A 22,457-nucleotide genomic window follows, 5' to 3' on the forward strand; every position below is an offset into this window, starting at 1 on the left:
AGATTGGAAGTGGTTAGAATTACAGCTGATGCAACTAAGTCAAGTCAGATAATTATGTTTTTTTTTTTAAGTGTGTGTGTTCCCTGACTGGTTTGTTCTGGCGAATAACAACCGAGTTTCCAGGAGGAAATGCCCTGCCACTTCTGTATGAGACTGAGTTTTTGTCAACTTCAGTTGAAAAAAAATTCCTCATAAAAGTTGCCCACTTCCTAGACAGAATTCAAACTAATGTCTTTCCAACCAAAGAGCATACATATCATCTTCTCCTTTGTTATTTATGAATTAGAAATAAAATCAACTTATATTCACGATATCCAAATGTTACTAAGTAGTCCCAAGTATTGTTACTGTCTTGATGAAGGCACCTAGATCCTTATTAATATAGCCCAAATATCCCGAGTTTCATCACCAGAACAATGGGACATGAATTCAAACATGAAAAATGTTTGAATTCATGTTTGAATTCAAATATGGAGGTATAAAAGTTTTACAGTGGCTGCTTTGCATAATTCAGAGGGCCTAGTCAAAAGGTCTAATTCCTGATGGTTGGAATAGAGCTCTCATAGTATTCATCTATAAAAAAGGGAATAAATCTGAACGTCTTTGGTCTGAAACCAGCTTGTTTTTCAAGTTAGTTTCAGACCAAATAGAGGTTGTCAGGATCAGATTTTCACTTTAAGAGAAATAGTTTGGAAATTTTGGGAATATAAAGATTTGAATTTAAGTTTTGTTGATCTGGAAAAGGCATATGACAAGGTGCCAAGAGGAAAGATCTTCAAAACGCTACAGTTATATGGTGTAAATGGGACATTATATCAAGCAACACATAGTCTCTATTTAAGAAAGATGGTTTGAGGTAAAATCAGGTGTGCAACCAGAATGCATATTATTTCATTGTTATTATCTATATGGATCACATTATAAAGTAAAGTGGTATTAAACCTGATATCGAAATTGGTGATGTTAATCTTAGCTCTTTACTTCACGTAGATGATGTTATACTCCTAAATAAATCCAATACAAGTCTGCAATATTCCCTGACTAAATTGAATAACTGCTGATAAATTTAGTATGAAAATCGGCAATCAAAAGACAAAGACAATGAAAATGGGAAACATTGAAAATATCAACTGTATCCTGAATGGTGAACTTATAGAACAAGTAAAACACTTCAGCTACTCAGGCACAATATTTAGTGAAAATGGTATATTAAATATGGAAATAGAGAACAGAATTAGTAAAGCTGGTATGGTAGGAAATCAGCAAATGCCCTCCTAGTGAGGGATTAAGTATGTATTTTATGACTAGATCTGTGTGCATTCGTGGGCTGGTTTGCCTGTTCTGAGGGACAACCCCCCCCCCCCTCCGAGTTTCCGGGTGAAAAAAACTCCTTTAGTCAAAACAGACCAGATAAAGGTTCCTCACATCATGGACAGGAGGTTTTTCTGACCAAAGGGCTTTGTCTACACCGACTGAGGTACGAAGGCTGTGATCAAAGACTGGAGACTCCGATATGAGAGTTCGGAGAAAGATTAGTGAAGTAAACATATTGCATCAATCTTTTTTCTTTTAACATATTGCATCAATGGCAGTATCACATTAAAAATGCAGATATTAGGAAAGAACTTGCCATTGTTAGCATTCAGGAATGTGTTAGTAGAGCTAATCTCAGGTGGTATGGTCACTTAAATATAATGTCGAGGAAAGACCCAGAGGAAGAAGACCAAGATGTAGATGGATTGACATAGTAAAAGTGACTTAAAATACAGAAATATAAGATCTCATGATAACAGATTAAAAATTATTGATTGGAGGTTAGTAAGGGTGTAAAACTTTTCCATGTAATACTATCATAATTATTCTGTATACACCCCCAGAGGGAACCTATCAGGAATTTGATGATGAACATGGAGTGATAGATTTCTTGCTCAATGCAGTTGGTCTCCCTTACTGCAGTTTTAAATGGCTATCTTGTTTCACCCCCGCCCTTCTTTCAATGGAAAGTACATCCCCAGCTATGATAGACAATAGCAGTTTTTTTTTTTTTGGGGGTGGGGAGGGGTTAGTACACAATGGAATGGCATATCAGCACCATTATCTGAAATGTGTAATATTAAGCAATTTTTTGCACATTTACTAGATATGAAAATAAGCTTAGTTATTTAGTGGTATTTAAATTGCTGCATACATTTTTCCAATTTTTTATATATTTATAATGAATTCATGCTTAATAAACTGTTATATACTTAATTTGATGCTCGTATGCCAAAAAACGTTATGATACATAGTGTGATATTTTTTTAGTTTTCATATCCTTTTAAATTTCAAATTTTCCTGCTATCACAGAATGAGTACTGGCACATACTGTTTACATAAAAAGCGCTGGGCAAATGTTTGAGAGTTTAAGGTGCAGGTCTATGCATAAGTGTAAATCAGAAAGATGGTTGCTACCTTAAAGCAATAATTTAAAAAAAAAAAAAAAGTACGATAAAGCTATATTAACAGCCTTTGTTTCTACTTTCTGCTGCACAATGTAAATATGTACTTGAAAATTATCAAAATATATGGATCAAAACAAAGTTTCAAAACTTTACTTTATTTACATACTTATATTACACACACATTATTTACATTTACACTTTATTTACTTTACATAACTATTTTATTCTCACTAAATAGTTTTAAATATCTTTACAAAGGGATACACACACAGACACACACACACACACACACACACACACACACACCGAACTTATCACAAAAGTAATTCTCACCGGCATGGAAACATACATTCCCCACAGTACTCTGACCTGCTATTCCCTAACTAAACCCTGGTTTTTCCAAAAGATGTGCCAAGGCTGTACAAACAAAAAATCAAACATACCATAACTGCCTCAAATCAAGAACTCCATCCTCCTTTAGAGATACTCAACCCGAAATAGGTGCAAAAATAAAAAAAAATCAAAGCATCCAAAATAGAGTTTGAAAGAGCAAAAAGCAGGAAATTATAGTTCGCCCACCATTTCTAGATCCCTTATTGGCTTGGTGCCAAGAATAGTCGATTCATGCTGAAGGGGAGAAAGAAATGAAGGATGTACGAATTGGTCGCCAACATGCGAAATCACGTGCTTTCTTGTCTGTCGCTGTACTAGTACTAGCTTGATTTTTGTTGTTCTCTTTTTGCATTATTTTTTATTATTAATTCGTATGATGGATCCAGTACAGTCAACAAGTTCTATTGTTACACGTTTCAGTAGCTCTTGCAAAAGAATATTGAATAATGTGCTGACATTCTGCGAAAAAGAATCGTCAGAAGGCCGTCTTCTTGTTCCCCTTTCTCAAGTCATAAAACGTGCAAGTGCAATTGCGGGTGTATCGGGGTCGACTGTTAAAAGAATTCGTAGGGAATCAAAAGGTGAAGGTAAGCCAAAATTTAAATCTCCTAAAAAAAAGCGCCAGAGAAAGAAAACCATCGAAACCGTAGCTTTGAATGATTTTGATGTAGACGTTATAAGAAGAGCTATTCACGAATTTTACGTGGTCGAGAAAAGAGTGCCAACTGTTCTGAAATTGATTCCTGTGCTTAAAGAAAAAATTAATTTTCCTTGGAAAAGAGAAACTTTAAGGAAAATACTTCATGAAATCGGATTTTGTTTTAAAAAGTCCCAGAATAAAAGGAAACTTATCATGGAGCGAAGTGACATCGTTTTATGTAGAACGCAATATTTGCACGTATTAACACTCTACGTACATTTTTCCAACTGTTATACAAGCAGAATAGTTACACTTTAAAAACAGCAATGTTCATAAAAGAAAAGCTAAATTTTCTGACCTGTAATAATAAACAAACTCAGTTTGTTTATTATTACATCCCAGAAGACAGACTGATTACCCTATTATCGGAATGGATTCTCCTTTTTCTGACATGTGCAGAAGTGTCGAGGGACCTCAAATCGGTGGGCGAACTATAGCAGCCTATTGAAATGGCAGCAGAGCCTTTTGGTCTCTAGCCAACTTCCGCCCAACACTATTCCCACCCGTACCATCACAGAAAAAGTGAAATTCCTGGCCTCACACTTTGCTTCCAATACATGCATAATTGACAATGGTAAATGTCCCCCGACCATTTCAGATACCAAACATACAATGCCCACTATATTCTTTTGCCAGAAAGATCAGAAAAATATTGTCTAAATTAGACACCAAAATGTCTCCTGATGGCATTCCTCCAATTTTTCTGAAATTTTGTGCACCAGAAGTGACTCCTGTCCTATGTCACCTGTATGTACTGTCTTACTCCACTGGTATCTATCCCAATGCCTGGAAATTGGTCTAAATTCAACCATTCCCAAAAAGGGCAAAAAGTCACAGCCATCCAACTACCACCCTATATTGCTCACCTCAGTCCTGTTTGAAGTAATGGGAAAAAATCATCAATTCCAAACTCCTGCACTACCTTGAAGGTACCCACCTAATAAATGACCACAATATGGATTCTGTAGCTGTCGATCAACAGATCTGCTCACATATCACCCATCTCTGGACAAATACTGTGGAGAAGTTTGGTGAATCTCAAGTAGTTGCACTTGATATCTCCAAGGCATTTGACCAGGTGGACTGGCACAAGGGTTTACTAAGCATGCTGCCATCGTTTGGATTTGGTCTATCTCAAGACTTCTGTAGTTGGATTGCGAGCTTTCTGTCTGGATGCACACTATGTGCGGTGGCGGATGGTTCCTTATCTTCCCACGATTCAATTAATGCCGGAGTTCCACAAAGTTCTGTTCTCTCACCAACCCTCATCCTGCTATATATCAATGACCTCCAACCCAAAACAGTTTTGCAGATGACAGCACATTGCATTCCTCCCTTTCATTTGATAAACCTTACTCTACACAACTTACAGAACATCAACCACCACCACCCTCAATTCTGATCTCCAAGCCACCCTCCATTGGGGTTCAGATAACCTAGTCAATTTCAATGCTAATAAAACCCAGTACTGTGTTATTTCTCATAATAAATAAAGAACCCCCCCCCCCCCCCAAGTATTATTTTTGACAACACTCAAATTTCCTGACAATTTGAGATTTTTCTTCTTGGAATTACCCTGACATCAAGTCTCTCCTGGCATAAACACATCACAGCCATTGCATCCTCAGCTTCTAGATTTCTCTTTCGTTCAAGACATTACTTCACCCCGAACAGCTGTTAACCTTACACAAATCACAAATCTGCCCAGCTATTGAATACTACTCTCATATATGGGATGGGACCCCCAAAAGCTCTCTCAAAATGCAGAGGAGAGCAATCAGACTTATTAATGACCCATCTCATACTAACCCCCCCCCACTTTCACACAGATGATTGGTTTCTGCAATGTGTGTATTCCACAAATATTTTCATGGGAAATGTCCATCTGAAATATCATCAATAACTCCCCCACTTAGTACTAAGCTTGTTGCAACACATGCAGCTGCTGCTCAAAATCCCTTCACAGTACACCTTAAAATCCACAGATCAAATTTCTTTTCCACCTCCTTCATCCCTGCAACTGCTGTACCATGGAGCAGTCTTCCCCAAAAGAATATAATATCTTCTTCTTCAACCTATTGGTTCTTCGTCCACTGCTGGACGAAGGTCTCCCCATGATTTTCCGGACCACTCAGTTTTCTGCCTCTCCCATCTATCTCACTCCTGCAATTTGTCCCAGTTCATTCCTCCGCCTTCTTCTCAGTCTTCCTCTTTGTCTTTCTCCATCCATTGGGAGAAAGACAAAGAGGAAAAACACTGTTGTTTTTCTAGTCCATCTCCCATCGGTGCATCTGGCAATATGGCCAGCCCAAATCCACTTAGTCTGTTTAATATATTTTACAATATCCATGATACTGTTTGAGATCTTATCCAGGTATTTGTCTTCCTATCAAACTGTGAAATTTGACTTCCTAAAAAAACTGTGAAAATGCTTAAGTATGCCACTTCTTGGCCATCAGACACTGTTAAAAAACTATTACCCCATCGCCTGTTCTCTCAGAATATATGGTGTTCCTTAGGCACACAAACATAACGTTCTGCTTTGGTCAATAGTTGAGGATACAGACTGCTCAAATTATCACCTAGCCAAGAAATTAGCATCAACACTAATGACCCGGTAGGTCATTCGCTCTCCTATATAAAAGAACACATAGCACTTCATAAACAAAATTAAAAACATAACACTTGGCAAAAATTATTTATTAGTTAGTTTTGATGTTTCTGCCCTTTTCACAAATATCCCAATTAGTGACACAATTCTTCTCTTACAGAACAAAATGAACTGTAATTATGGCTCTCTTTGTACTACATTCCAGTTAATCCGTGTGGCAAAATAATTTTTACCTACAAAAAGAAGGCATGGCCATGAGCTCATCACTACCCCCCCCCAATTGCTAACTTTGAGCAACATGCTCTCCATTCCTTTACTTTAAAATCTAGTTTGGCTTAGATAAATTGATGATGTTTTCATTATCTGGCCACACAGCTGCGAAGTGTTAAACACTTTCCTCAGCTACCTGAACAAACAACATGAGCACATACAATTTACTATTGAAATTGAAAATCAGAACTCGCTTCCTTTCCGGAATACAAATGGTCATATGTCTTCCCTCAGGCAGTTTAGACTGAGGGGTGTAGAATTCAAGAGAATTCTACACCGTTATAATCTTAATGCCACTTTTAAACCACCTATTAAATTAAAAAACATATTCACCTCCTCCCCCCATTGGCTCACCCTGGAGTTCATCGTATCTATTGCACCAGTAATTTACCTTATATGTGAAACTGGACGTACAATCCCTATCCGTAAAAAAAAAAGAAGACAAATGACACATTCAATTCAACAATTTTGGTGAAGTAGGCCTCTCAGATCATGCTCTTAACACCCTATACCAAATTGATTTGAAAAGTACCTGTTCTCTACGTCATACAAAAACTTGGTATGAATGCAAATTTAAAGAAGCCTGTGAAATTTTGATTAACCATCCTAATCTTAACAATGATGGTGGCTTAAAATCCCCAAGAATCTGGATGCCACACATTCAGCTCACTTAGTTCTTCAAGTTTTTCAACAAATCCTGACTTTAAGACTCTAAGCACATCCACTGGTTTAATTTATATGTATACTTATATGAGTAAGTCTGTGTGAACATGTTGCTGTCTAGCTCAATTTATTTTTGTAACCAAATAGATGATGATAATAATAATAAACGGGACTCTAAAGTTGATGTAAGGTTTGTTTTTTTTCCAAATGTCAAGCAAGTAGTTTTAATGGTTGACTCAATCAATGTAACTTTAGCACACCGTGTAGATTGTAGCGCAGTTTGTTTCTTTGTATATATGTGTATACTCCAGATGATGACCTTTGTGAGAAGGTCTAAAAGTCAAGTGATTAGTTTGATTATACTGAACTGATTTTATTCTAACACAGTAATTGTTTCCATAATTTTTTATAACAAGTTCTGATCACTATGTAACAAAGGGGTGCTTAAGGGTCTAAGCTGTATAACTGAGAAGAGACCTCCAGATAGCCTTTCAAGGAATGTGGAGAACCACCCAGGGCTTCTAACCTAGTGTCAAACCCTCACCTTCTCGTGGTGCATCCTGTTCTCCATAAATATATACAGTAAACCCTCGATTTAATGGATAATAGAACTGGATACTGAACGAAGGAGGATGGGCTGGCAACTTGGGATTTAGCTGACCAAATAGTATTCTTATTGGCTTACACCAAAATATAGAATGATGGTACAACATGACAGAATTTCATGCCAGCTGGGGCGTCGCCTGGTTAAACAAGGACCCCGTTGTTTTTGCCAGGGAACGAGGGCAAACAGCGAAAAGTCAGCTACTGGAACAAATCCTAAAACACACCATATTTCAATATCACCAGATTGGTACTATCAACATAAGAAGACTGAATGGTAAAGAAATGGAGCTAGCTGAGGAATTGGATAAGTACCAGATCGACATAATAGGGGTGACTGAAACAAAAAAGGCAAAAACTGTTGAGATCTTTCTGAGCAATATATACAAAATGTTATAATTCAGGCAATGACAATCAAGGAAAAGAAGTAGGCAGTCTCAAGTAGAGTGAGTGATGTGGGCAAATATCAGAATGAGGAACTGGACAATGAGACTTATTTGTGCCTATGGTCCCACAGAAGGTTCTACTAAAGTAGAAGTGGAGGAACTGACACAATGAAAAAGGAAAAGTTGGTCCTCGTTGGAGATCTAAATAGCAGAGCAGGAAATGATTGTCAGATACAAAAATATTTGGGGAAAATTTGGAGAAAAGAGCAAAGCTAATAATAATGGCAAATACCTGTTAGATTTCTGCTCGGGACATGGACTGGTTATTACTAACACAATGTTCCAATATAAAAATGTGCACAAATTCACATGAAGAGAAGAGGCAAGGAATAAGAAAAGTCTCATTGACTATGTTATTGTTGATAGTGATATTTTCTCCCTGGTGCAAGACACCAGAGTCTACAGAGGATTTGAAATTGGAAGTGATCACCATTTAGTCTTGAGCAGGATAAAATTGAATTTCATATTGAAAAGAAGAACGTGTAAGAAAATTTTAAAGCGAATAAAAGTTGAGTAGCTCTCAGATGTGATGTAGACTAAAATACATAAACATTATTCAAGAAAAAATGAATGAGTTTGAGAACAGAAACCAAATCTTGGAGATTCAGTGGCAATCTCTGAAGAAAACACTGATTGATTCAGCCAGGAGTTCTGATTTTTCTATTCTGTAAGAATAGAAAAATCAGAACTCCATGGTGAACACAGTAAGTTAAAGAGGCAGTGAAAGAAAAACAATCAAAAGCCTGAAATGTGGAAAGGCAGCAGGAGTAGATGATATTCGACCAGAAATGCTCAAATATGGAGGTATAAAAGTCTTACAGTGGCTGCACTGCATTGTTCAAAAGGCCTGGACAGAGAAACAAATTCTGGATGATTGAAGCAGAGCTCTCATAGTACCCATATATATAAAAAGCGAAATAAAAATGAATGCGAGAATTACAGAGGTATTTCATTACAGTGTTCTTGGTAGGATATATGAAAGTATACTTGAGAAATGGTTGAGAAGGATCGTGGAAGAGACGCTTGGTAAAGAACAAGCTGGATTCAGGCCAAATAGAGGTTGTCAGGATCAAATTTTCACTTTATGACAAATAGTGGAGAAATCATGGGAATATAACAAAGATCTCTATTTGAGTTTTGTAGATCTGGAAAAGGCATATGACAAGGTGCCAAGAGAGAAGCTATTCAAAACGCTACAGTTATATGGTGTCAATGGGGCATTATATCAAGCAATACTTAGTCTTTATTTGAATTAAATCAACAGTTAGAATTGAAGGAAGCACAGGAAGATGGTTTAATGTTAATTCTGGTGTCAGATAAGGATTTACATTGTTCCCTCTGTTATTCATTATCTATATGGATCACATTCTGAAGGAAAGTGATAGTAAAACTAATATCAAAATTGGAGATGTTAATCTTAAGCTCTTTGCTTTATGCGGACGATGTTATACTTCTAAATAAATCCGTTACAAGTCTGCAAGATTCTCCGACTAAATTGAATAACCGTTGTAATAGATATGGTATGAAGGTCAGCAATAACAAGACAAAGACGATGAAAATATCAACTGCATTGTGAATGGAGAATCTATAGAACAAGTAATACATTTCAGCTACTTAGGCACGATTTTTAGTGAAAATGGTAAATTAAATATGGAAATAGACAACAGAATCAACAATGCTGGTATGGTAGGTAGTCAACTGAATAAATTTAAATGGAATAAGAAAGAAATTAGTCAAAACAATACATTAGCTGTATACAAGATAGGGTATAAACCAATTTTAACTTATGGATCTGAGAGCTGGGTCAGAAGTAAAACACTTGACCAAAGACTGCAGATATGAGAGTCCTGAGAAAGATTAGTTGTATGAACAGATGGCATCAATGGCAATATCATATTAAAAACGAGGATATTAGGAAAGAACTCAACTTTGTCAGCATCCAGGAATGCATTAGCAGAGTTAATCTCAGGTGGTATGGTCACTTAAACAGAATGGGCGAAGAAAGATTAGCAAAACAAGTGTTCTCTGCCAGGTTGGCAGGAAAAAGACCCAGAGGAAGACCAAGATATATGTGGATTGATATAGTAAAAAGTGCCTTAGAAGATAGAAATATAACATCTGATAATATTGGAGTCTTGATAGGTAACAGACTGATTTAGAGGAAAATTGTACATAGTAATGATGTAAATTTGTCATGTAGTACTATCATATCCTGTACACCCGTTGAGGGTATATGTCAGGAATTTGATGATGTAACCATGAAGGACTGAACATTATTAACTGTTAATTAATAATACATGAAATGAAATGAACATATTTATATTCAGCAGCAACTATTAAGAAATTACACATACCTAACAGGAGGACATGAAATTTGCTATTCCCAAGTACATGCATCCTAAATAATGATCTAACAGTCCAATTCCATAAATATTTATATTCTCCAGCTGGAGCATTTAGTGCCCTATTAACTATTCACAGTAGTCTAATTTGCACTCTTGACTGGACATTTCGAAATTCTGTACTGCTGTACTTTTAGGATTTTAAACATTGCACAATGTTTTGAATAAGTTTGTGTTTGTGTGTAACCATATTTTACTTATAGGTGTTGTTAAGTTGGAATGTAGTCTGTCTTACAACATGTAGAATGAAATTCTCTACGAACCAATAAAAATGATTATCAACAGAATTATAAAACAGAATATATCAATAGAATTATAAAATGCTACATACAAATTTGTCTGCACAAAAAAAAATTACATTTTAAGTGATTAATCACTCAGAAAGTCATATGGATGAAATAGTGTCCAAATATAATTTCAACGGACAATTCATGCATTTACTGATATTTACAAATGTATCAGGGCTGATGCAGTGGTTAAGCACTTAGCTACTAATACATATCAAAAAGAATAAACATTGCAATAAAAAATAATTAAATAAAAAATCAAATCTATGCTAATAGGGGGTGCTTAAGGGTCAAAGCTGTATAACTGAGAGGAGACCTCCACATAGCCTTTAAAGGAATGCGGAGAACCGACCAGGGCTTCTGACCTAATGTCCAATCCTCACCTTCTCGTGGTGCACCCTGTTGGGTATCTACTTTGATACTGAACGAACGAGGATGGGCTGGCAATTTGGGATTTAGCCGACCAAATTGTATTCTTATTGGTTAAACCAAAATAGAAAATGATGGTACAACATGACAAAATTTCATGCCGGCTGGGGCGTCGCCCGGTTAAACAAGGCCCCCGTTGTTTTCGCCAGGGAACCAGGGCGAACAGCGAAAAGTCAGCTACTGGAACAAATCTGAAAACAAACCCCAACTCAACATCACCAGAGTTAAAGATCGGTACTATCAATGTAAGAAGCCTGAATGGCAAAGAAATGGAGCTAGCTGAGGAATTAGATAAGTACCAGATGGACATAATAGGGGTGACTGAAACAAAAAAGACCAAAACTGGTGAGAGCTTTCTGAGCAATAAATACAAAATGTTATATTCAGGCAATGACAATCAAGGAAAAGAAGGAGTAGCCATAGTATTCAACACAAAATACGAGGCTAATCTTCTTGAATGGCAGTCAGTCTCAAGTAGAGTAATGTGGGCAAATATGAGAATGGGGAACTGGACAATGAGACTTATTTGTGCCTATGGTCCCACAGAAGGTTCTACTAAGGTAGAAGTGGAGGAATTTTTTGAGGCTTTAGAAAAAGCAATTGACACAATGAAAAAGGAAAAGTTGGTCCTTGTTGGGGATCTGAATAGCAGAGTAGGAAATGATTGTGAGACATACAAAAATATTTTGGGAAAATTTGGAGAAAAGAGCAAAGCTAATAATAATGGCAAATATCTGTTGGATTTCTGCTCAGGACATGGACTTGTTATTACTAACACCATGTTCCAACATAAAAATGTGCACAAATTCACATGGAGAGAAGAGGCAAGGAATAAGAAAAGTCTCATTGACTATGTTATTGTTGATAGTGATGTTTTCTCCCTGGTGCAGGACACCAGAGTGTACAGAGGATTTGAAATTGGAAGTGATCACTATTTAGTCTTGAGCAGGATAAAATTGAATTTCATATTGAAAAGAATAACATGTAAGAAAGTTTTAAAGCGAATAAAAGTTGAGCAGCTCTCAGATGTGAACTGTAGACTAAAATACACAAAGATTATTGAAGAAAAAATGAAAGAGTTTGAGAACAGGAATCAAACCTTGGAGATTCAGTGGCAAACTCTGAAGAAAACATTGATTGATTCTGCCAGAGAGGCATGTGGTGAGGTTGTGTGCAAGGATAAAAAAATCAGAACTCCCTGGTGGACACAGGAAGTTAAAGAGGCAGTGAAGGAAAAGAAGAAAGCATATCAAAAGTTCCTGGCAAATAAGTCAGCTTTTACTCTTACAGAATACAGAGACAAATGTAAGAAAGCTAAACAGTGTGTAAAACTAGCTAAACAAAAGTCATGGGAGGACTTTGGCAAGAATATAGAAAATAAATATCAAGAAGGTGGCAAAATATTCTGGAGGTTGTTGAAGAAGCTTAGGAATGGAGGAAAGAGTGCTGTAAAAGGAATTAGAGATGATAAAGGTGACATGAAAACAGGAGAAAAAGATATCCTTGAAGTATGGAGTAATTACTTTGAAAAACTGCTAAATGAAACAAGCAGTGATGACAGCACAGTGATAAAAAACACTGACCAGGCATGCAGTCAGGATTACATATCCATACTTGAAGTAGAAAAAGCCATCAAAGGCTTGAAATGTGGAAAGGCAGCAGGAGTAGATGATATTCGACCAGAAATGCTGAAGTATGGTGGTATAAGAGTCTTACAGTGGCTGCACTGCATAGTTCAGAAAGCCTGGACAGAGGGACGAATTCCTGATGATTGGAGTAGAGCTCTCATAGTACCCATATATAAAAAGGGAAATAAAACTGAATGTGAGAATTACAGAGGTATTTCCCTACTGAGTGTTCCTGGCAAGATCTATGCATATATACTTGAGAAACAGTTGAGAAGAATTGTGGAAGAAAAGCTTGGTGAAGAACAAGCTGGATTCAGGCCAAATAGAGGCTGTCAGGATCAGATCTTCACTTTACGACAAATAGTCGAGAAAGCATGGGAATATAACAAAGATCTGTATTTAAGTTTTGTCGATTTGGAAAAGGCATATGACAAGGTGCCAAGAGAGAAGCTATTCAATACGCTGCAGTTATATGGTGTCAATGGGGCATTATATCAAGCAATACTTAGTCTTTATTTGAGTTGTGAGTCAGCAGTTAGAATTGAAGGAAGTACAGGAAGATGGTTTAATGTTAAATCTGGTGTGAGACAAGGATGTACATTATCCCCTCTGTTATTCATTATCTATATGGATCACATTATGAAGGAATGTGGTATTAAACCTGATATCAAAATTGGAGATGTTAATGTCAGCTCTTTGCTTTATGCGGATGATGTTATACTTCTAAATAAATCCACTACAAGTCTGCAAGATTCTCTGACTAAATTGAATAGCTGTTGTAATAGATATGGTATGAAGGTCAGCAATAAAAAGACAAAGACAATGAAAATAGGCAGAATCATTGAAAATGTCAACTGTGTTGTGAATGGAGAACCTGTGGAACAAGTAAAACATTTCAGCTACTTAGGCACGATTTTTACTGAAGATGGTAAATTAAATATAGAAATAGACAACAGAATCAGCAAAGCTGGTATGGTGGGAAGTCAATTGAATAAATTCATATGGAATAAAAAAGAAATTAGTCAGAACACTAAATTAGATGTATACAAGACAGTGTTCAAACCAGTTTTAACTTATGGATCTGAGAGCTGGGTCAGAAGTAAAACACTTGACCGAAGACTAGAGACAACAGATATGAGAGTCCTGAGAAAGATTAGAGGCGTGAACAGATGGCATCAATGGCAATATCATATTAAAAATGAGGATATTAGGAAAGAACTTGACATTGTCAGCATCCAGGAATGCGTTAGCAGAGCTAATCTCAGATGGTATGGTCACTTAAATAGAATGGGAGAGGAAAGATTAGCAAAACAAGTGTTCTCTGCCAGGTTGGCAGGAAAACGACCCAGAGGAAGACCAAGATATAGGTGGATTGATACGGTACAAAGTGCCTTAGACGATAGAAATATAAGATCTGATAATGTTGGAGTCTTGACAAGTAACAGACTGATTTGGAGGAAAATTGTAGATAGGAAGTTAGTAATGATGTAATTTTTTCATGTAGTACTGTCATATCCTGTACACCCCTTGAGGGTACATGGCAGGAATTTGATGATGATGATGATCTATGCTAATGTAAAAACGATCATAATTTACAATTATGAATCTTTTTACAATTGTTTCTCAATGTCAGTATATTATTAGTTTTGGTTTCATAACACATACGATCGGCACTTGCAATGTACCGATACTAATATGTTAAAATGAAATGTAAAGCATGTGAAATTTGTACTTACTAGATTCTGATAGCTATGTGATAATTTCAATTTTTCTTTACTGTAATTCACAATTGTTAAGCGAAGTGATATTTTAAATTCTTTGTAAAGACATTCTCTTTTTGCTAATAACGAGAATGTGTCAGCCATTACCGCCTAACTTTTAGCTTGCTATTTATATGAAGTGTGCACGTGCTCACCAAGGAGATTGATGGGTAATTGACAGATGAAGGGAGAGCGTTCAGTATCTTAGAAACAAAGAAAATAAAAATAAAAAGGGGAGAATGAATGGAAATTTGAGAATGGAGATTAGAGAATTTTGTTTTAGGAAGTTTTTCAAAAAATGTGACAGTCGAGAATATATTATCTAAACATACACACAGTAATTAAATTATTTTTAATAAGTAAATATTTCGTCCTAGGTATCTTAGGACATCATCAGTATAGTTATTTCAATAGGAATAACATGCAGTTAGAATGCATGCTTACAATGGAATCCCATTATGTGTGCAGTAGTGTTATAGAAATTAAATTAATTAAAATAAAATAACATACATAAATTTATTTTACATGATTAAGGGTGACAATTTCCCAGACTTCAGGGATAGTAAGAACATCATTATGGCTTAAGTTGGATCTGTCATCCTTAATTAGCATGAGGTCATAAGTTTGCCACTTCACCTAAATGTATTCCATATCTAGATTTCATACACAATATTGAAAGAAACATCAGCCATCTGTCCAATATTGAAACCAATAGACTTTGTTTTGAAATAGCCAAAATAATCTATGATGCCAAAATTTTGGACTTGAATATTCCACCATCAGAAATGAAAGCTCTTAACTCCTAAAAACAAAATAGAAACATAGTAATCACCAGAGCTGACAAGAAAAATATTACTGTTGTCTTAGATACCAATTCATATGACTGTAAAATGAATTTATTACTTTGAGATCTAAATACATTCACCCAACTTGATTATGATCCTACAAAACGGCAGCTCAAGAAACTCAAGTTACTCGATGAAACCACTTCCTTAGATCAAGAAACCTTAAAAAAGCTCAGGACATACCATGCTAGGCCTCCTAGAATATATGGTTTACCTAAACTTCATAAGAACAATGTTCCACTCAGACACATTGTGGATTCTATTAGCAGCCAGACTTACAAATTATCAAGATTTTTGACTAACCTTCTCTGTCCTCTCATAGGCCACTCTGCCTCCCACAGAGTTTCACACAAAAATAAAAGACATTTAACTGTCAGAAATGGACATGCTAATTAGCTTTGACATTGTCTCCCTCTTCACTAATATTCTCCACAAGGAAACAATAGACTTCTTAATCCAAAAATTTCCATCTGATATTGTGGAATTATTCAAATTTGTTATTACAATGGGATACTTCACATGGAAAGAAAAAATTTACAAGCAAGAGGAAGGAACAGCAATGGGCTCTCCCTAATCACCAAACTTAGTCAACCTTTTTCTGGAACACCTTGAAGAAAAAATTTTCATGTTTGAACCTAAATCAAAAATTTGGCTACGACATATCGATGACATCTTTGCTGTCTGGAGTCATTCTGAACAAGAACTATACCTGTTTCTAGATAAAATCAACATTCTCCATCCTCGCATCTAATTCACACTAGAAAAAGAATCTTCACAAGGTATCTCCTTTGTAAATTTAAACATTCAACAAAAAGAAGATGGTTCCATCTCCACTTCTATTATAAGCCGACATTTTCGGTCGTTACATTCACAATTCATCTGCTCACCATCCATCTCAAAAATATGGCATCAAATATTAAATCATTAGTAGCCAGAGCGGACAGATTTTGCCCCTCCAAAGAATCTTTAAACCAAGAATCGGAAATCATCAAAAATACAACTATACTAAATGGATACAATCCAAAAACAACTCAAAAAATCATCAGTAATTTCCCCACACCTAGACAAGAATAAGTCCGTATGATTCCCATACAGTATGTCAAAGGCATCTTTGAATGTCTGTCAAAAATTATGAAGAAATACAAACTAATCAACCAGATCTATAATTTGTTACCATCTCCTAAAGACAAACTTTCACTTTTGATGCTACCTGGCATTTACGAAGTTCCATGTTCCTGTTAGATGTCTTACTATGGACAAACAAGAAGATCTATTAGTAATCTCTGATCATCAAGACCATATCAATCTTATCAAACCTCACAAATCTGGCCTCGCACATGGAGTTGAAAACCCAAACCATAGGATCAAATAGAAAAACACCAAACTTCTACATAGATCATTATATAAACGAGTGTTTATATAAAGAAAGTGCTGAAGCCCTACATCACAGATCAAACTTAAACCATAATGACATTCTTACTATCCCTAAAGTCTGGGAAATTGTCATCCTTAATTGTGTAAAATAAATGTATGCATGTTATTTTATTTTAATTTAATTCTATAACACACTACTGCATGCATAGTGGGATTCCATTCTAAGCATGTGCCCTAACTGTATGTTATTCTTAGTATTGTTTGAAATAACTGTACTGATGATGTCCTAAGATACTTAAGATGAAATATTTACTTATTAAAAATAATTTAATTACTGTGGTTACATGTGTATGTTTAGTTATGAATACTCCACAGGTTTCACTATATAATAGAGAATATATTAATCGACTCCAAAAGCAATTGTAGCAAAGTGGATTCTTTAACTGGAAGAGATGAGACTATCAATAAGTGATTAGCAAATAAAAGAAGATATTTGAGTAGACGTTCTAATTCAATGTTCGAAGAAACACTAATGGAAAGTTTCACCTTCTGTCTTAAGGACACAGGATCTGTTTATTATTCTATTGGAAAAAGTGACAGAATTAGTAAAATCTGAACTGTAATGAGGCTTTACACGAAGAGCTCTACCTTGATACTTTTCTTTATGAAATAGTAAAAGAAACTGCTTCTTTCTTTGATAAAAAATATTTAGCGATTTGTAGATCATATTGAATTTCGTGAGGTAAGATTAATTGTAATCCACTGAAACAGGAGGATAACTGAAAAATAATGTACACCAAATAAAAAAAAAAAAAAAAAAAAAAAACCACGGAAGTGAATAATAATTCTGTATTTTCAGAAAAGGCCTAACAAAGAAACTGACTAATGAACACGTTGTTTGTAGAAATTTTTGTATGAAATCAAAATGTTCAGTCTGATAGACATGATTCAGTATATGTTAAACAACACAGTAATAGAATGAGTCAGACAGTGAATGATTTTATTCTTTGATGATAAGGAGATCTCTAAAGTGTAGACTATTTTAGAAGGCCTTGGATCCAATTAGTTATGTAGTTATTTATTTAATTGTATTTAAAATGTATTAGTTTCATTAAATGTATACGTTTTAGTTTCATTAAATGTATATATTTTTTATTTGGTCTCGAGTCAATAATTTTCTGGATTCTAAAAGAAATAGTCAAAAGTTATTGCACCGATTGGATAGAATTTTTATGTAATTACTTACCACTCTGTATAAAAACAATCTCTTTACAGAGATATAACATAAATGGTACAGCTGACTGATTTTTTAAAATAAATGGAACAGCTGATATCATGATAAATAAGACTAAGATAAAATTCTACAAAAGAATGAAAAGAGACTTTAATGAACAGAGATTAATAGGAAAAAGAGAGAAATTACTATTCCAACATTAATTAAAGAATTTACATGGCATTAATATACAGTATGCATTAGAGAACCTATAACAGAAAATTCAAAACATAAAACTGACTACACAAACAACTGAAGTTCTGACCATGCCCTACAGGTATAATCTTAATATAAAAGAAATCCCCTATAGCAAGTGTAGACCATATTTCAGAAAATTAGCCTGATAAATCCATAAAAAATATTCTTCTTTTCCCTACCTCTTTCTTTACTATTTAACAAATTATTAGCTGAGAATGAAAATTAGAAAAAGTAACCTACCTTATTGTAAGCATTGGTATTACCCGTTGTACGCAATGTGTTACTGTTGTCCATGTAAATCTTAACTTGATTTTCTGTCATACGTGCAGATACAGAAGGTGCAGGCACTGAAATATTTTTAGAGCTTTTCTTTCGCCCCCTATATTTGGGATACTGAGGTCCACATAATGCATGACATATGTTTTTACAGCAACCTTTAGAAAATGGGTTATATCCACCACGGAACTTTCCTGTTACCTACAGTGAGAAATAACTTGCATTAACTCAGAAAAGATAAATAAAACACAGCACAATTAAATAATTACCAATAATTAAAAATAAAAACAAAATACCAGACCAATTTAGATCAACTTATTCTGTTAATTCATGTCAACTGCATTATTAGAATATATAAAAACTATTTTCATAACTAAATTTCTATTGTTGCATATGTTTCTCACATATTTCTTTCATACATTGAGGCTGTTGTATAAAAAAGGGTATATGGAAAGAAACATCTAAAACAACTGAGATTTGGTTATGAAAAGAGTTTTGACAACCTAATAATGCAAATGACATCAATTCAGAGAATCCAAATTGTAGAATCAGCCTACTACTAATTTCAAATAAGAAATTATGAGTCTATGGAGCATACAATTCTGATTTTCTGGAAAAAAACAAGGTGAATCATCATTTCTTATAACTAATTTATCAAGGAAAGTGTACTTATAACTTCGAGACTGCAAATGTAATAATCACTTTTCTGATGTTGTTGAATGAATTTTGGACTTATTTGAATTTATTTTTTATATTTTCTTTCTTTTTGTCTCAAAATATTCTGAACTCTTACTTGGAATGATGTGAGGAGTTAGAGGAAGACATTTCAAAGACAACTGGTTAAATTAGATGGCTGCATATAAAAACTTGCGGATCATATAAATCCTTAAAACCAGACCACAAAAATAAAATATATAACTCAAAACCTGTTCACATCACAGAAGATATAGTCTACCTTATAATATTCTGAATTTATAATAAAAGCATATTAGCATAGTAAATAACACTAACGGATTTAATATAAATGCTAGAATGTTATATCAAGTTACTTTTGTGCCACAAATTAAGAACTTTGAAAAGCCAAATATATAATTCCACTGTTTTCCAATACATAAGCAGTGCCTTATGTTTGGTGCTCTTTTTGATACTCTCACTGGCAAATAACATAAAGTATACCACAGAATAATCCATTGATTTTGTTAACTTTGTCCTTAGTATAATGCTAGTATAAAATTAATACCATACAGATCAATTGTTACTAACAGTGCTCAGTTTGTCATTTATTTTAAAAATCATTCATATCAATCTGCTAATGCAGATAACTTTGTTGATTTATTGCTTTGACTGCTAGAGATAGTTAACTTGTAGTTATAATTGAAAACTGTAAAATGCAGATGTTTATCTTTACTATTTACTTGATTTTCATTTGCATTGTTTTTCGAAATTACTTATACTTATTTGTTAAATAGTTAGAAACTTTTCTGAACTTTATTTTCTTATGTCTCATAATTTGAAGGTAAATCCGATTACCATTTATATAATAGCAATGTACCCAGTTTATGAAATCAAAGGTGGTGTGTGTGAAGGCAGGAAGAACTGCTTCACCGTATCAGATCACTATAATTTGCCAACCGCCATTGTTGTAAATGAAGAATAAATCCATATTCCTACTTGTTAATAGGTTACATAGAAATGGAAGTGAGCAGAAAATTGTACTTGTTGTTCTTGATAAATTTTATAACACACATATTATTTTTTTAAAAAAAAAAGTCATGAATCAGAATATTGGGAACAATTTTATATATATATAGAAAGTATTTTACCTTGGGTGTACTATATATTAAAGATACCAAGCAATTTTATAAACTTTGTTTTAATCCTTTTTCCCAAGTAAGCAAACAAGCAGGTAAGTCAAGTTTGCACCTGAAGTATTTTCAGGTCTGAGGCAACAGGTCTAAAGGTGGAGTAAGCTCTGATCACTTTCCTTAGTATCTCCCATAATGCAAAGCAAAGCACATCTCCTTGCAGACATGTATGATGCTATGCATTAAGGAAAGGGCCACTACCCAGACCGGTTTCGACCTTTATTGAGGTCTCGTCAATTGCTTGGTATCTTTAACGTATAGTATACAAGGTAAAAAAACTTTCTACATCTTTCTCTCATCCTGAGAATTTTATTTAATAAGATCAAAGAACCTTGTGGAAACTTGTATAAGTAAAATTTATAAGTTCTGCATCACTTCAACCTTGGCATTTCAGGGTCTGACTCCCACTGGCGAGACCTCAATAAAGGTCGAAACCAGCCTGGGTAGTGGTCCTTCCCTTAATGCATAGCATCATACATGTCTGCAAGGAGATATGCTTTGCATTATGGGAGATACTAAGGAAAGTGATTAGAGTTTACTCCACCTTTACCACAAGTTGCCTCAGACCTGAAAATACTTCAGATGCAAACTTGACTATCTTTTTCCCAAGTAAGCAAATCTGCTTGTTTGCTTACTTGGGAAAAAGGATTAAAACCAAGTTTATAAAATTGCTTGGTATCTTTAACATACATACATACATATCCATTCTAAAACAGCTCTGATGCAAATTGGTTTGATTGTAGCTTGAGATTTATACAAGTTGTAGTTTTTGAAACATTATGCATTTTTGGAGAAATAAGGTTTATAATGTTGAAGCTGTGTGTGTATATATATTCTAAAACACAGAGTGCCATCTTTGCACAGTTGTCCTTTTCTAATCAGAAAAAAAAGATATTCAAAAAGAGATTTACTTTATTTATATGCAAATTAAAATGTCACTTAACATTAGTGCCAAAGCAAAGTTATCGTATTAAATATCTCCATATAAAATTATGATTGTTAGGTTCTGATGTGAAGAAATTTAATTTCTGTTAATGTGTGGAATCATCTTTGCACATGCCTATTGTGAAGGTGATCATATCATTTATTCTAAAGCAATTTCTCTTTGTAAGAAAATAGTTATCTGAAAATGAAAACAGCCACAGAATTAATTTGCTTTGTACACCCTGATATATAGTACTTTAAGTTAATATTCTTCAGTGTTTATTTTGTTAATTTATGTTGAATTGTATGGTCCTCTGAAATGTAGATGTTTTCAATTACAATAAATGTTTTTACTCTACAAATAAAAAATAAAAAAATAGCCAGCCTGGTTGGCCGAGTGGTTAACGTATCTGCTCTCCAGCCAAAAGGCTGCAGGTTCGAACCCAAGCGTGGGCAGTAGATGCCGTTACTGTAATTGCCATTTGTTGTAGTTGTTGGACTCAGTTGGTGCAGACAGACAGTTGTACAGTAGCTGTCCTTCCTCGATGATTCTTTGAACTCCCTGGAGGTGTCACATAATAATACAAATTATATAGCATAACAGACTCAACTGTCTTATTCTGTAGAATGCAGAGTTTATGGCAAATACAGCTGATGTCATTCTTCCAATATTTAAACCAGCTCACTTCTTCCATATGCTATTTTGTTTTAAACTTTTCTCTGGCAAGCATCATGTACAATTATTAGAAAGAAAAAATCATTTATTTAATTACTAGTTTCATACAACTTTTAGTGTACATCTTCAGATTACGTACAAACGGGAAAAAAAACAAGGTATTAACAGAAATTTCTGAATTAAAAGCTGTTAACCGCTTGAATAAACAGAAACTAGATGGTGAACATAGTACTGAGATGCCAATGCAAGACTTATTATTGTGATCTACTGTGTAACTTCTCTTGTTGCATAATTCATTAATATATAGATCTTTGATATACAATGACCAAATCTGGTTTAAGATAAGAATTTGGTTTCTATTACGTTGGGTTAGACATATCATTTTGCTAGCCT

At 34.7% G+C, this 22,457-nt stretch overlaps 1 protein-coding gene across 1 annotated transcript in view; it reads right to left on the reverse strand.

Annotated features, from left to right (window-relative positions):
* The window catches only part of LOC150094103 (uncharacterized), a 148,316-nt gene that overhangs the window by 8,945 nt on the left and 116,914 nt on the right, over window positions 1-22,457 (reverse strand). Inside the window, exon 6 of the mRNA XM_090412396.1 lies at window positions 18,564-18,800. Coding sequence (XP_090268522.1) covers window positions 18,564-18,800 — 237 coding nt within the window. The remainder of the gene's footprint in view (window positions 1-18,563; window positions 18,801-22,457) is intronic.

Source organism: Typopeltis vanoorti, chromosome 22 (genome assembly GCF_054136105.1).
Source record: "Typopeltis vanoorti isolate ZY-2024b chromosome 22, IOZ_Tvanoo_1.0, whole genome shotgun sequence".
Taxonomy (NCBI): Eukaryota; Metazoa; Arthropoda; class Arachnida; order Uropygi; family Thelyphonidae; genus Typopeltis; species Typopeltis vanoorti.